At 38.0% G+C, this 13,764-nt stretch overlaps 2 protein-coding genes across 7 annotated transcripts; both read left to right on the top strand.

Moving 5' to 3' along the window:
* Nucleotides 1–1,794: 1,794 nt before the first annotated feature.
* On the top strand, nucleotides 1,795–5,142 carry pdcd7 (programmed cell death 7). Its single transcript, XM_083557860.1, has 5 exons — nucleotides 1,795–2,920; nucleotides 3,867–4,005; nucleotides 4,119–4,349; nucleotides 4,556–4,643; nucleotides 4,866–5,142. The coding sequence occupies exons 1-5, from the start codon at nucleotides 1,904–1,906 to the stop codon at nucleotides 4,984–4,986; spliced, it is 1,596 nt and encodes a 531-aa protein (XP_083413986.1). The 5' UTR covers nucleotides 1,795–1,903; the 3' UTR covers nucleotides 4,987–5,142.
* A 642-nt stretch (nucleotides 5,143–5,784) lies between these two features.
* Nucleotides 5,785–13,708, top strand: ubap1lb (ubiquitin associated protein 1-like b). Of its 6 annotated transcripts, XR_014536235.1 has the most exons (7): nucleotides 5,785–5,895; nucleotides 7,114–7,256; nucleotides 8,780–9,337; nucleotides 10,289–10,492; nucleotides 12,455–12,546; nucleotides 12,640–12,741; nucleotides 12,951–12,975. XR_014536235.1 is itself a non-coding variant. In XM_083557738.1 (6 exons), exons 2-6 carry the CDS (start codon nucleotides 7,125–7,127, stop codon nucleotides 13,083–13,085), a joined length of 1,131 nt encoding a protein of 376 aa, XP_083413864.1. In that variant the 5' UTR covers nucleotides 5,785–5,895; nucleotides 7,114–7,124; the 3' UTR covers nucleotides 13,086–13,708. The 6 variants fall into 6 exon arrangements, 4 of the variants coding, with proteins under 4 accessions (XP_083413864.1, XP_083413867.1, XP_083413866.1 ...); XR_014536234.1 differs by having other exon boundaries at nucleotides 12,455–12,741; nucleotides 12,951–12,996; XM_083557738.1 differs by lacking the exon at nucleotides 12,455–12,546 and having other exon boundaries at nucleotides 12,951–13,708.
* The last annotated feature ends 56 nt before the right edge of the window (nucleotides 13,709–13,764 follow it).

Genomic DNA, 13,764 nt, shown 5'->3' with positions numbered 1-13,764 from the left:
TTGTATCAATAAATACATTTTGCACTTTTGTGAAAATGGCGAAATTAAACAAAACAGTAACGTGATTGTGACCAGGACTTTTCTGTTTTAGGCTGTTGGTGTGAATTTTTTTATTAATTGACAATGTTGGTCATTAAAACAACCGGTTTAATATATGAAGATGATTTTTTATTTTTTTTTTCCTCTCTTTTTTTCTTCATAAACACAATCGGAACTTTGGAACCACAAGTGGTTTTATAGCTTTAGAGTTCTTGTTCGACATCCTTGATTTATCTGATTATTTATCTGGGACAAGAAAGGTGTAAATATGGTTCTCAAATAAAAGAAAATTGTCCCTTTTGGTTTAGTTTTTTTTATTTTTCTTTTTTTCAGTCAATACTCTGGTAAATAAAATCCCATTAGAAACAACAACCTGCATCCTCCTCTTTAACACAATAATTAAATGAAATGAATGAGAATACTAAAACCCGAGATTGTCCCTATTTGTTTATTCTTTTAAGAATTACAGCAGCACAAAAGAAGAAAAAAAATTGACGATTAAATGGTAGCAGCATCATGGAGAAGTTAAAAAGTTAATCATTTGAAGCTGTTAATCAGGTGAAGCTGTAAATTAGTTTTGTTTTTGTTAGTTTTTTTTTCCTGAGGGGTGGGTGTTATTTATTTGGGGTTTTTTTTGTTTGTTTGTTTGCTTGTTTATTCATTATTATTAAGTCCAAAACATACATACATAATGCCAGAGGAATGAAAGAGAAACTAGAATTACATATTATAAAAAGTCTTAAGGGCTTTGGTCTTCTTGGAGCTGGTAAGAGTGTGTAGGTGGAATTGAAGTCCCAAACTAAACAAAAAAATGGACTTAAGCACACTGCAATTTACACTTATGTAAGTAAATTCTTGCTTGAAAAATACACAGATTTATCAAGAAAATATATTGTGGGCTGTTTTTCTTGTTTTTGTTTTTTCGTTCCTAAGTTGTGGTAACTTAATAGAACCTCTTTGTATGACCATGAAATTCTGTGATAAAAATAGAAGTCGATGTCCGTATGTACACATTACTCAAAACGATTCATTGTCAGCCCCAAAAAATTTACATAATTTAACCAATTTGTTTTTCAATAGAATGGTATTGTTTACATTCCAATAGGTCACAACATATAGGAATGAAATAATGTCGATCTAGAGCATAATTCTTCTCTTACGACCTGAAGGAGTGAATAAATAAACACACAGACTGGATTTTGGTTTTAAATAAAAATGTTGTGTTTGTGTTGTGGAACTAACGTGCGTAAGCTCCGTTTCAGTCAGGAACCAATTATAAGGTGTATAGGAAGTGATTGTGACGTTCCGGTGTGGAGCCTGGTGGTGCCACACTGTGCAATTGTGCATCCCAAGGCCCATCCCTTTTGTTAGCCGCCGGTTCTGCCTGATTTAAATGATTTTGTTTGGTTAACAAATACACATGAATATATATTAAAACTGGGAAACTTCTGCAAAATGCGCATTTGTGAACGAATGAAAATAAATTTGCGGATCATTATTATTTGATAAATAATTTTTACAATTTTGTTAAACTGAATGAACGTGTTATATAAAAAATAAAAGTTTTCTCTTTACAATTTCATTATTTTGGATGAAAAAATATTTGTACATTTTAAATAGTTTAATTAACGTATGATTAAACAAAGTAATTATTTTGAACAAAAATTGTTAATTTTTCGTTGAAAATCGTCAGGCACCAAACTCGCATCTATTTATTGTGGCCCCGTTCCGTGTCATCCAATCAGATTTAACCGGAAACGGGGTGCAGGATGTAGAGGAGATGCGTGATATGCTATGACATCATACCGGAAGTGGTGGACTTTACACTGCAGAGAAAAGCTGGTGTTCGCTGGAGAGCGTGAATATGGACAACAGGCAGCAGTATCACTATCCCGGAGGCTCATCACATCCACCTCCACCTCCACATCCTCCTGCTCCGCCACTGAGAGGAGATTTTCCTGCACACGAGTCATGGGATGTTTACCGGCAGCACCAGGATCAGCCGAGTTCACACCGTCCCTGGCCCCCGTTTTCCCCTGCACGACCACTTCCACCTAATGTTTATCCTCCTCATCTGCCTTTCGATCCCAGCAGACCTCCTCCTGTTTATTTCCCACCATCTCCAGGACAGACTCCTCCATCTCCTGCAAACCTACAGCCAGGACAGAGTGAGGATCAACCTGGCTTTCATCCATCACACAGAGATTACCACTCTCACATGGACAGCTATCATAGAGGGCATTTTGATCAGAGTGGCAGCTTTTCAAACTCGGTTCCTCCTTCATACCAGCTTGGTTTTCAATCTAATAACAACATTCTGCCTCTTAATTACCCTGTGGACCCTCATACACAAACGTATCCATCACAAGCTTCTTCTGATCACTCTGACAGAAACAGCATCAAATTTGACCAGGATGGTTGGCAGAGAAAAAAAGATGAGCAGTGGATCCATGCTTTCTTACACAGTAAAAGAAAAACTACATCCTCCTCTGTGAAGAAAGTCTCTCCCCCAAAACACACTGTGTCCGGTTTCAGGGAGAAGTTGTACACGGCGGTTAAAATGCTTTCCGAGCTCTCTGAGGTGTGCCAAACATTAAAGAACAACATTGAGAACAAGGATGCTTGGACAGACTCTTACTCAAGAGCAGCCGAGCTGAAGAGCAGCCTGGAAGAAAGCCTGAAGTCACTGAACGATCCGGACTGGGTGGATGAGGTGAAGAAGAAACTGGTGCTGATCAAGAAGAAGCGAGAACGTGTACGGAGGAAGAAAGCCGAGCTTGAGGAGGAGAAACGAGAGCAAGAAGCTCGGGCCGCTGAGAAAGAGGCAGCCATTGATAAGCACCAGATGAAGAGGATACAGCAAATCGAAGAACAAAACAGGGTGAGAGGATTATACATGAATACCGATAGTGCAGCTGTTTTGGGGAAGGTCTTCACTGCAGGGACAATAGTCCAAGGAGCTGGAGTTGGATGTTATTCAGTTAATTCTTATAAACCATAACTCATTTCATGTTGCGCAATACAAAATAACACACTAAATACACTTACTCAGTCTGAAACACACCAATCTGAATTGACTCCGGCCATGGAGGAGGAGCTACATAAGGTCCAGCTCTTCTTTATCGACCTTTTGTTGTGCAGGAAGACGTACACTGTATTACCAAAAGTTTGCGGACACCTGGTCATAAGTATCTTATGTGCTTTTTGAGCATCGCTTTCCACATTTTAGACCAAATTCTCTCTTACAATTGCCTTCACTCTTCTGAGATGATGTTCCTCTAGATTTTGGAGGGAGCTTGTGGAAAGTTGTGCTCATTCAGACACAAGGGTTTTTTTTTAGTAAAGTCCAGGTTATGATGATGGTGAGGTGAGGAGGCCTGGGGTGCAGTCAGCATTCACTGAAAGTGTTCAATAGGTTGAGGTCAGAGCTCTAAAGCAGAAGATCTTCCACCCCAACCCAAGCAGAGCATATCTTCATAAGTTTGTGTCTCCTAGTTTAAGTGAAGGGCAAATTTCATGCTACTGCATCCCAAGACATTGTATACAATAGTGTGCCATTAGCTTTGGGATATCAGTTTGGGAAAGAAACACATATGAATGGGAAATTCAGGTGTCTCAATAATTTTGTCTAAATAGTGTACTGTATCTGTTTGGGCTAAACTGATTAGGACACATCCTCTTCCGTGTCCACATGGGTTTCATCTGGGTTCTCTGCATTCTTTCGACATTCTGCAAACATGCCAGTAGTTCACTTGGCTTTACTTAATTGCCCATAGGTGTGTGGGTGTGTGGTTAAAAATGGTTTTGCGTTTTGTTTCCAAATGCAGGAGCGAGAGCTGAAGCTGGCGGCCGATGCCGTGCTCTCTGAAGTCATGAGGAAGCAAGCTGATGCCAAAAGAATGCTGGACATCCTCCAGGCTCTGGAAAAGCTGCGGAAACTCCGCAAAGAAGCCGCATCTAGGAGAGGTGAATTATTTCTCGAAAACTTTCTTCTTTAAATAATTTTTAAAATAATTTCTAGACTTATCCCTTAACACTTGTTAATAGTAACAGCTTTCCTCCTTATGCCTGCCCCCCAGGCATGTTTCCAGAGAAGGAGTGTGATGATATATTTGAGGGCCACCTAACGAGGCTCAGGACTCTGATCAGCAAACGTACGGCTGTCTACGGGGCCGAGGAGAATGCGTTGAGGGTCATGCTGGAAGGGGAACAAGAGGAGGAGCGCAAACGCGATCACGAGAAGCGGCAAAAAAAGGAACGAGAGAAGCTGCTCCAGAAGAAACGGGAGATCGACGCAATGCTGTTTGGTGGTAGGTACACGTAAACATTTGGACTGTGGATTTAGTGTGTGTGGGTAAATATTTCTTCAACCCACCACAAGTTGGCAGTGTTCTCCTGTTAATTGTATGAGCGTAAGGTCACGTTTTCATGACTTACTTTAGCAAGTTGTTATGCTGCAAAACATTTGTTTTAGTTTATTAAGATGTGTGTGTTGCTTCCTGTTTTCTTCTACCAGCTGAAATGCCTCTTGATCATCCGCTTAAGCCGTATCAAGAGTTCAACACGCAGGCAGAGCACTCACTTCCTGCCCTCGTGCAAATAAGGTGAAGAACTTTACAGCATTATTTTATAACATTTATTCCTGCAGCTTTGTGTGTACGATAAGCAAAATGAGTAATAATAGAGAGAGAAGGCAATAATCTTAAATGTCACTGAAACACATTTTCTAACCTGCTGGGCAAGATGGAAAAAAACACACAAACAAGCCATTTGTTCTGTTCATTTATACTGTCTTTTTTTTTTTTTTTTTTTTTTTTTAACTCTAGGAGAGACTGGGATCAATTTCTGGTTCCTGTGGATCACCCTGATGGATCCACCATTCCTCAGGGCTGGGTTCTACCAGAGCCACCAGCCGATGACATCTGGTCCATCGCTCTGGAGAAATGAAATGTCAACAATGCCATGCACACAATGACTACTGAGATATCCGAGATTTTTTTCAGACAATGATGTGATGCTATTTTATGGTCTTCATATGAATGTTACAATTTATTGTTTTATGTAATGCTATATTTCTAATAAAAATAAACAGTATGTACATAATTCGCTTTCTTCTAATCTGAGGTCTTCTAATCTAACCCTAACCCTAAATGGGTCTCCAGATTTAGCTACAAAGCAGAATTTTTATCAGGAATGATTAATGTTTTCATGAAAACTTTTTTTCACACACACACACACACACACACACACACACAGAGTGATGGGGTGCTGCGCCAGATGACCTGGCCTCCACAGTCACCGGACCTGAACCCAATCGAGATGGTTTAGGGGTGAGCTGGACCGCAGAGTGAAGGCAAAAGGGCCAACAAGTGCCAAGCATCTCTCGGGGAACTCCTTCAAGACTGTTGGAAGACCATTTCAGGTGACTACCTCTTGAAGCTCATCAAGAGAATGCCAAGAGTGTGCAAAGCAGTAATTAAAGCAAAAGGTGGCTACTTTGAAGAACCTACAATATGACATTTTTCAGTTGTTTCACACTTTTTTGTTATGTATATAATTCCATATGTGTTAATTCATAGTTTTGATGCCTTCAGTGTGAATCTACAATTTTCATAGTCATGAAAATAAAGAAAACTCTTTGAATGAGAAGGTGTGTACAAACTTTGTTTGTACTGTATATATGCGCACATTTTATGTAAATGATCAGAATTTGGGTCAGGCAGGCAGCTGATGACGAGGGGTTATGTCAGTGGATTAGTGGAGCAGAGGGTTATCCCTTCCAAGCAGGATGATTAACATCACAAGCACATACAGCTTTCACTCTGAAACCACTCTAACACACTTTAGAAAGCACAGGTGGGTGGTACATGTGTTTGTTTTTGTTTTGTTTTTTGGTGTAATTTTCCAGAGTAGAGATTTACTTATTTTGTTTTCAGATGCTTTCCAGTGTAAAGTGGTTGGGGTGGGGAGGGGGGGTTTCAATTGATTGGCTGTAAGACGGTTATTTTGCAGGTTTGTAAACATCGGGTCACATGTCTAAGAAAGAATCTTCAGCAGGTCTTAATGTTTTGTCTATATATGGTCTAGATAGTAAACCAGGTGTTCTGTGTTTGGACTCCTGTCTAGACGCATATTACAGCTTAATTGTGCCCTTACGTATGTATGTATATAGTAGAAAGTGGAAACTGTCTGCTGTCTATAATATAATGAATCAGGTTAATTTCTTAACTTGCTGAGAACATATGTTCTCAATCAAAACAAATTTCAGTTCAAAATGCAGTTCATTTCTAGAGGTAACCTGCTGTCATTAGCTGGAATGCGCAATGTTGCTCCTATCCCTCATTAGTTCACTTTGCATTACTTTGATCTGAATGTGAAAGTCTCTCTTTAAAAAGGTTTGCAGTTCCAACTTTATTGGATTTGCATGTCATCTGACTTATGGAACCTTTTGGCCCTGCTTCATAAGGAGGAAAGAAAAATGTAGGAGCTTTTTCTGAGCATCTGGCCTGGTTTAAAGGTCTAAAGCCATCTGCTTCGGAGGGTTTCAAAGCAGCGTGATCAGTTAAGGATCTTTAGCTGAACAGATTTCCCAGTATTCCACCATGGTCTTTCTAACAAGGCTTTGATGTTCATGATCATTTTGTCTGTATACAACCTATATTACTAGGTTGAAGCGGTAAAAGCCAACTGTCCATCGCGGTATAAGCTGACATTTGTCCACAGATCATGAACAACAACATTTTTCCAGTCTGGATCATTTAATTAGGAATTTGTCCAAAAAAAAAAAATCCCAGATCCAGGATATCCAGGAGAAAGGTTGTTTGTACCTGTCAGATGGTGAAAACTGTGTAATCTTTAATCCAATAATCTTCTGTCTGCATCCACAATTTTGTGATTAAGCCACAAGATCCAGGAGCCTTGGTCTTTTTTAAAAAGCCTTTTTTTAGAAGGATGATCTGGTTCAGGTGCTTCTGTAATGCTTTTAGGAAAATCATTGCCGGCTGCTGCAGCTTTAGTCCAAATCGAAGCAATCTATATGCCTCTTTAAAACAGTTTTGTTGGTTGTGTTTTCAGTGAAAGGGGGAATGTCTTGGCTGGATGATGTGCCCATGAAAATCCCTCTGGGTTTCCTTGGAAAGGTCAGAGAGGAGGTGGAACTTGTCACAGCGCCAGAAGTCATTGTGCCAGACTATCTAAAGATCCTCCAGGAAACAGAGGTTGGAAAAAAGCTCAATTTTGGCCTGCTAGCAAAAGCAGCCTGTATTAGTTCTTAATGGCAGGGTAATTATCTGTAAGCTGTGACTATTTACATTTACATGAGCAGTTTGACACTGACAGGCCACTTCTTTTTTTAAACGACTTACAAAATGCAACAGTTGGAATTTCTCCCTTCTTATTGCTTAGTGGCCTGAAGTGTTCTGCTAAACAGTGTAGCAAGTAGCCTGAGAATATAAAGTGATGCTTCTTAGGTTAGCTGCATGTCATTAACATTAGCAAGTGATGCCTGGTTTTAACAATGTTAATACAACCAGTACAAGGCAAAAATACACACACGTTTATACATTTGTACATACTACCTGCTGTACAAATGCCATACTAGCTGCTCACTTTGTTATATGACATTTATTATCTCAAGATTTCAAGATGTACCTACAGCCCTACAGAACCACACAGATAGTTCAGTTCTGTAAACACACTGTATTCGAATTACAGCCAAAAGACAGTCCTATCAATCTTTTTTAACTAAATTATGTCATCCTTCTGGACTTTGAGATTAATTTCTCCAAAGGTGTTGTTCTTGGAAAAGCTTTTCTGGACTCTGATAGCTCTGGCTTCACTGTTGGATCAGTGATCCATCAAACAGTGCTGGCACCAATAGTTTTCTTCTTTCATTTAATTAGCACTAGGCACTGACAGCATTAAAAAAAATAAAATAAAAAAAACCACACAAAATCACTCATTGTGTGCTGATGTGCTGTCAATGCAGTGCTCTTATTTAACATAGACGCCTCTCATTACCATGGCTGCCAACTTGCTGTTGGCGAGTTTATTTAAATGGATGCACTGCTCAGAACATGAGGTTCCAAGTCAGCATTGCAACACAAAACCTTGCACTAAAAAGGACTGCTGGCTGTTCTTCATATCAGATAGTGCTGTGTTTTCTTGATCAAATGCCAGAAATTCAACTCTGATGTTTTGCTATTAATGTGAGTGGATATCCAATGGCATCTAACTGATCTGAAATGAGCTTGTTAAAGCCTTTTATGGAAAACATTTCCTTTCATTTTTGCCCTTGTCTATCAAAAAAACAATTGGTGTCCCTTTATGTTGAGATTGGCTGGCGTTTTGATTCCCCCCTGAATGGCTTAATTGGGGTTCTCTCAGTCATCACAGTGGTGATGCAGATATATAGTTTGTGTCCAGTGGGCTTCACATTGCATTACAGCATGTCTTAGATCCATGCTGTTATATACTCTGGCGTTTTGACAGAATTCAAACAGGAAATTGCATGAATTACTTCATTCTCCATTTCAAACACTTAGTTCATCAAGCATCTGGGTTACTTTAAATATTATTTTAATCGTGGATGATGACATTTTTAACTACATGTTGTGGGTTTCACTTCACCTTTAAGTAGAGTTTATGAATATAAATTTTAGATATGATGCTAATGTTCAGAAATATGAAGTAAGGCCAATTATTTTATGTAATTTTCCCTGTTTGTCTCTTGTATTGACAGTATATCTTCAGGCTGGAGAACTGGGTTCTAACTTGTATGCAGGGTGGCTGTAGTGTGCCTAATGTGTTCTACCCAAGTGTGGCCTCTAAGATGGCAGCGACTTGCCCTCCATATTGGATGCTGTTCAGCAGTCCTCAGCAGAGCAGGCTGGCCAGCCGCTGGATCAGTGACTTCTGGGAACCCAATCCTCGGCGACGCAGCCATAGTCTTAATGCGGCTCAATTAAATGCTCTGAATGACAGAGTCAGGTTCAACATTTCAGATTCAGATGATGATGACTCTTTTAATAACGAGAAGGCTTCTTTCACCAAACTTAAATGTAACAAGTCAGGTTTAAGAAGACAAGAGCTAGATGGGATAGATGTTTACTCTCGTTGCTCTTTAGATCTGCTCAAATTACCTTCACAGCAGTGCTCTAGCCTCCTACAGTGCTCTCTTCCAAATTCTGAAGCACAAAGAAGAAACTTATGGAAAATCCACAACCATGGAGATTCATTTCATGAGCTTTCAACAAGACAACACCTTTTGACTTTTGGACAGGTGACACCTGTCACAGAGGTTAGATAAATGCATCTTAAATGTGAGCTTTAAATTGTGTATTATTTGATAGTATTATTATTTTATGGTCACACATTCTTGAGCACAACCTTTCGAATTGTTTACACACACGTTCCTCTGACTAATGCTCAATAAAAGACCTAAGCCTATAATAGTTATGCTCAAATTAAAAAACTAGCTGCATCTTAAGTAGCTTTAACCAGCAGAACCCCAATGATTAGGATATTTTTATAACAGAATTGGCTATTGAGATAGTCCTGTGCTAAGTGCATTTAGTAGTTAGAGTTAATGTTTAGGCTATTTGTGGCTACTAGTGATAGCTATTAATAGTGCTGACTTTCAGGTAACATCATCCTGTTATTCTATCATTGACATCTCCCAGCTATTTTTACTTCTGCATTAATCCACATTTCTTAGCTGTCCCTGAAGATCGAAGTAGCTAATAATAACCAGTGTAAGGACCTTTCCTGGAATCTGCCCAAGTTTTCAGAAGTTGGTTTGGATTAGCACACGGAACTGTCCGGTAAAATATTTTCTTACTGAGGCTAAGTTTCAAGGTTAGCATTAAGGTGAACTATCAGCTATCAAGGTCCATGTCATCATAGATGTTGAGTTAATGAGAAATAAAAATAAGAATAAAACTAAATTCTATTAAAGAAAACTTTCCTTGACAGTAGAAAGACATAAAAGACATAAAAAACAGAATGATTTCTCTTTCCCCCAACAGTCCATGACTAATGCTACTACACAGGGTTCGCAATAATAGCCATAAATATAGCCACATTGATTTGAAAAATACATTTCTAGAGAAAGTATACATGAAATAGCACTTTTGTATTTGGTCTCTATACATTTTTATATTGTGGATTTCTTGAAACCATTACAGTGTTTCCTTTCTTTTCCTCTCTGGTGGAAACTGACTTTCCAAACCAGTGTTGTTTTTTCCTTCAGTCTCCAGGCCTTAACTCCAGCATGCCCCTGGCCCCCACACGTCCCCTCAGTTCCCATGCAACAGTCAATGATTCCTCTGTGGAACTGCTCTCAGCTCTCAGCCCTGAAGAACGCCAGCTCTTGGGAACCGTTACAGAGCATGGTTACCCACTACGGACAGCCATTATTGCTCTGCAGAAAATGGGCCATTGGAGCTCAGAGCAGGTTAGTGGCTTCTGTGAAGAAATTGTTTATTAATTGTGTTGCAGAATAGACATAAAAAATGTATGTCAAACCTGTAGTTGAAATACACATTTATATGTGAAACACATGTTTATGCTTTAGTGTAAAATAATTTGTTTTTACCTTCTTTGGTAAGCTAAATGTGGAAGATTTTTGGTAATGTTGATTGTTACATTGTACTCCACCACATTTATTAAAAATGTCAATCGTTGTGATACAGTATGTCTGAATAGTCTTGAAGTCAAAAGCATAGTTAATATTTTATGTAATGTGGTAGTATTAGTTTGTACAATTGTTTTTTTAATTTTAAATTTTATATATTTATTGTTTGGATGTTTGAGGGTGGTTTAAAAAAAAAGTTGGTCAACAACAGGTACTAAGTACTAACGTTTGCCTTCCTAACCTTCTGATCAAATGATGATCTAGCTTCAAATGATACGAGCTATAGAATGATATGCTGTTGTAAAAATGAAACCCTGTATGAACTGAAGCTTGGCTTGAACGCTGGATATCTTTGGAATATAAACACAAGTATAACCAGTTATTTTCAGAGTGTTTACATCCCTGCTCTAATAGAGTGGTTATGGTGCTGCCATGGTGCTGCTACTCTTCAGAGGCTTGGAACTTTGGGAACTCTTTTCAGTATAATTTCCCACTGAGCATCCTTTGTGGTCTTGAAACTCATAACATTCCCTCAGCCATTACACCAACCCATGCTCTATATCATTTATGAAATCATGGAACTTATAACTATGAAATAATGGAACTTAGAAACATGCAACTTTTTTAGAATTTTGGGCAAATCTGCATAAGGTTGCAGTTCAAGGAATTTCATTGTACATCTTTATACTATTCAAGTATTTGTACCAAGGCAAATATAATGCTTTTAAGAAGATGTATTTATTACACTGCCCTCATTTTGACCTCAATGGACACATGCTTCCAGTATTTACATCTATGGTACAACCAGTGCCAGAGTCAATTACTTTGAGTAAATCCTCATACTAACACACATGGAAATTTAATACACTTTTCTGCAGTGAAGTCACTATATAGTATCCTCCACCAGAACCAGATGTTTTATTTACCTACCTGTTCCTTCACTATGAAGCGCCTCTCTCAGGAAACATCTGTTTTCAGATACTTTTAATCTAATTCTGTTCATGATGAGTGTGTACAAATAGCATACCACAGCAAAATAAATACCATGCCTCTCTAAGTTTCCACCACCAGCTGCATTAAATGTTCTCATCGTCAAGACTAATTTGAAAACAGCAAAGCCGGCTTTAACAGTGTTAGAATTGTGGAGAAATTTACTTAAAATATAACAGTGGGTTTGTGGTAGCAGCATTATAGTTTTAAAGGAGCTGTGTTTAATTTAATTTGAACCCCTCTCTGCCTGTGAGGTGAATTGCAATTCCAATTAAATTATCATTGCCATCATTTCTATCAACCAAACCCACTCCCTCCATTGAAACTGCCTCATCAGTTTCAAAACAGATATACACCCAATCAGTTTGATAATTTTATAATGAGATACTGGCTGTCAAATTGACAGTTGAAACAAATAAGAGCACTTACACATTTTACAGATAGCAGTGTTAAGTTTTAATCAAGTAGACAAGTAATCAAGGACAGAACTCGGTCAATTAATTATTTAAGCTGTGATCACACTAGACTTTGAGCATGCAAAATATTATTTTGCAGCCATTGAATGGAAGTTGCTGGCATAAAAAGTGTATTGTGACTTTGGCTTCTTTTCTTACCAATGCTGATCAGTCAATTAAAGGGACAACAAGAGCCTGGATTGTCAAAATGAAATGACACTTACATTAGAAAGTAAAACTGATGAAAATAATGCTGATAATTGAAGTTGAAAAAAATGTCATTGTAATTGAAAACAAATCTTACAAATGTTGCAGTAATGTTTTTTCTAAAATGTAGATTAGGCTGTAAATGTTGGTGGGGCTTCTTTCAGTGGAATTGGAATAAAATCCTTTCTGTGTGTTGACCTGATCATCATACCCATTTTGGAGGTTACAATTGTCTACAATTTCTTTATATTCTATATATTTCTTATTTATTTTTACTTAAAGTATACAATCAGATGAATGGATGATGTCTTATAGATTTTAAGTTACCTGGTGGCATGTGACCATCTGTGTGAACTTGGCTACGATAAAACTCAAGTAGAAGAAGCTCTGGAGATGTTTCAGAACTGTGAGACAAAGGTAATTGTTTATTAAATATTATAAATCCAAATAGTTTCTTTGTATTATTATTAATTTTAAATTGTTGAATTTTACAGTTAATTAACCTAATGAATCACTTTTAATTAGTTATTTTCCATTAGCTGTACCTATTGTAAGAATATTGTTGACCGTTGTATGTGACTTGTTTGAGTTCCACTACAAACACGGTCTTTTGGGTTTTGTTTTAGGCGGCAGAGTTTCTTCACCTCCTCACTCAGTTTCATGAGATGGGCTTTCAGCCAAATGCTATCAAAGAAGTCCTACTGATGCACGAGAACCACTGCGATCGTGCCCTGGAGGAGCTCATGATGCATGTTACCTGATCCTCCATACAGTACTTTTTTTTAATATCGTTGTTGGTGAACAAGTATATACGGGGCCTTGATAAAATTGTTGCGCACTGCACATATATGGAAAAGTATTCTCTGTCCTTGTTCCTATGTGTTTTTATTTAATCTATCAGTATAATTACCCTGTCATGAGGCGTCTCCATGAACAAAGTGAGTGTGTGATTGTTTAAAATAGTTAGTCTTGATGAAATGTCCACAACTAAGCTTTTCAGTCACTCTTAGAAACGGAACATAATTAAAATCGACTGCTTGCCAAGAAACACTTGGCCGACAGTGCATGATTAAAGAAAACCAAAACAGTGATCATTGTTTCTACTTCTAATTCCTTGCCTTTAAGGAAATGTGAGCTGCTTCCAGTGAGTTTTACCAGCTCCGGCATTGTCAGATTTTTGCAGTTAGTTGCAATATATTGTATTGTTTAGACTATTGTGTTGTTATGTCTATCAACGGTAAGAATTTAGGTAATGAATTAAATATATTTTTTTTGAGTAATCATCAAGGAAATCTAATACTAATGTCTATGTGACTCTAGCCAAACTTGCACCTGTAACATGTAGCACAAATAAAATAGGAATGTGTTTTTGAGGACTGTATAATTTGAGCAAAATGACTCATTATTTCAACACTACTATCTGTCTTTTCACCTTAACAT

The sequence above is a fragment of the Silurus aristotelis genome (assembly GCF_946808225.1).
Source record: "Silurus aristotelis genome assembly, chromosome: 13".
In the NCBI taxonomy this organism is placed as follows: domain Eukaryota; kingdom Metazoa; phylum Chordata; class Actinopteri; order Siluriformes; family Siluridae; genus Silurus; species Silurus aristotelis.
This window is presented reverse-complemented; position numbering and strand designations above follow the sequence as displayed.

What these genes read in the sequence shown, in the direction of transcription:
- ubap1lb (XM_083557738.1), top strand. Translation starts at nt 7,125, where the DNA reads ATGTCTTGGCTGGATGATGTGCCCATGAAAATCCCTCTGGGTTTCCTT. An exon ending in AGGTGACACCTGTCACAGAG is followed by an intron (nt 9,338 to 10,288) that starts GTTAGATAAATG and finishes TTTTTCCTTCAG; the next exon opens with TCTCCAGGCCTTAACTCCAG. An exon ending in TTCAGAACTGTGAGACAAAG is followed by an intron (nt 12,742 to 12,950) that starts GTAATTGTTTAT and finishes GTTTTGTTTTAG; the next exon opens with GCGGCAGAGTTTCTTCACCT.
- pdcd7 (XM_083557860.1), top strand. Translation starts at nt 1,904, where the DNA reads ATGGACAACAGGCAGCAGTATCACTATCCCGGAGGCTCATCACATCCA. An exon ending in CGACGCAATGCTGTTTGGTG is followed by an intron (nt 4,350 to 4,555) that starts GTAGGTACACGT and finishes TTCTTCTACCAG; the next exon opens with CTGAAATGCCTCTTGATCAT. An exon ending in CCTGCCCTCGTGCAAATAAG is followed by an intron (nt 4,644 to 4,865) that starts GTGAAGAACTTT and finishes TTTTAACTCTAG; the next exon opens with GAGAGACTGGGATCAATTTC.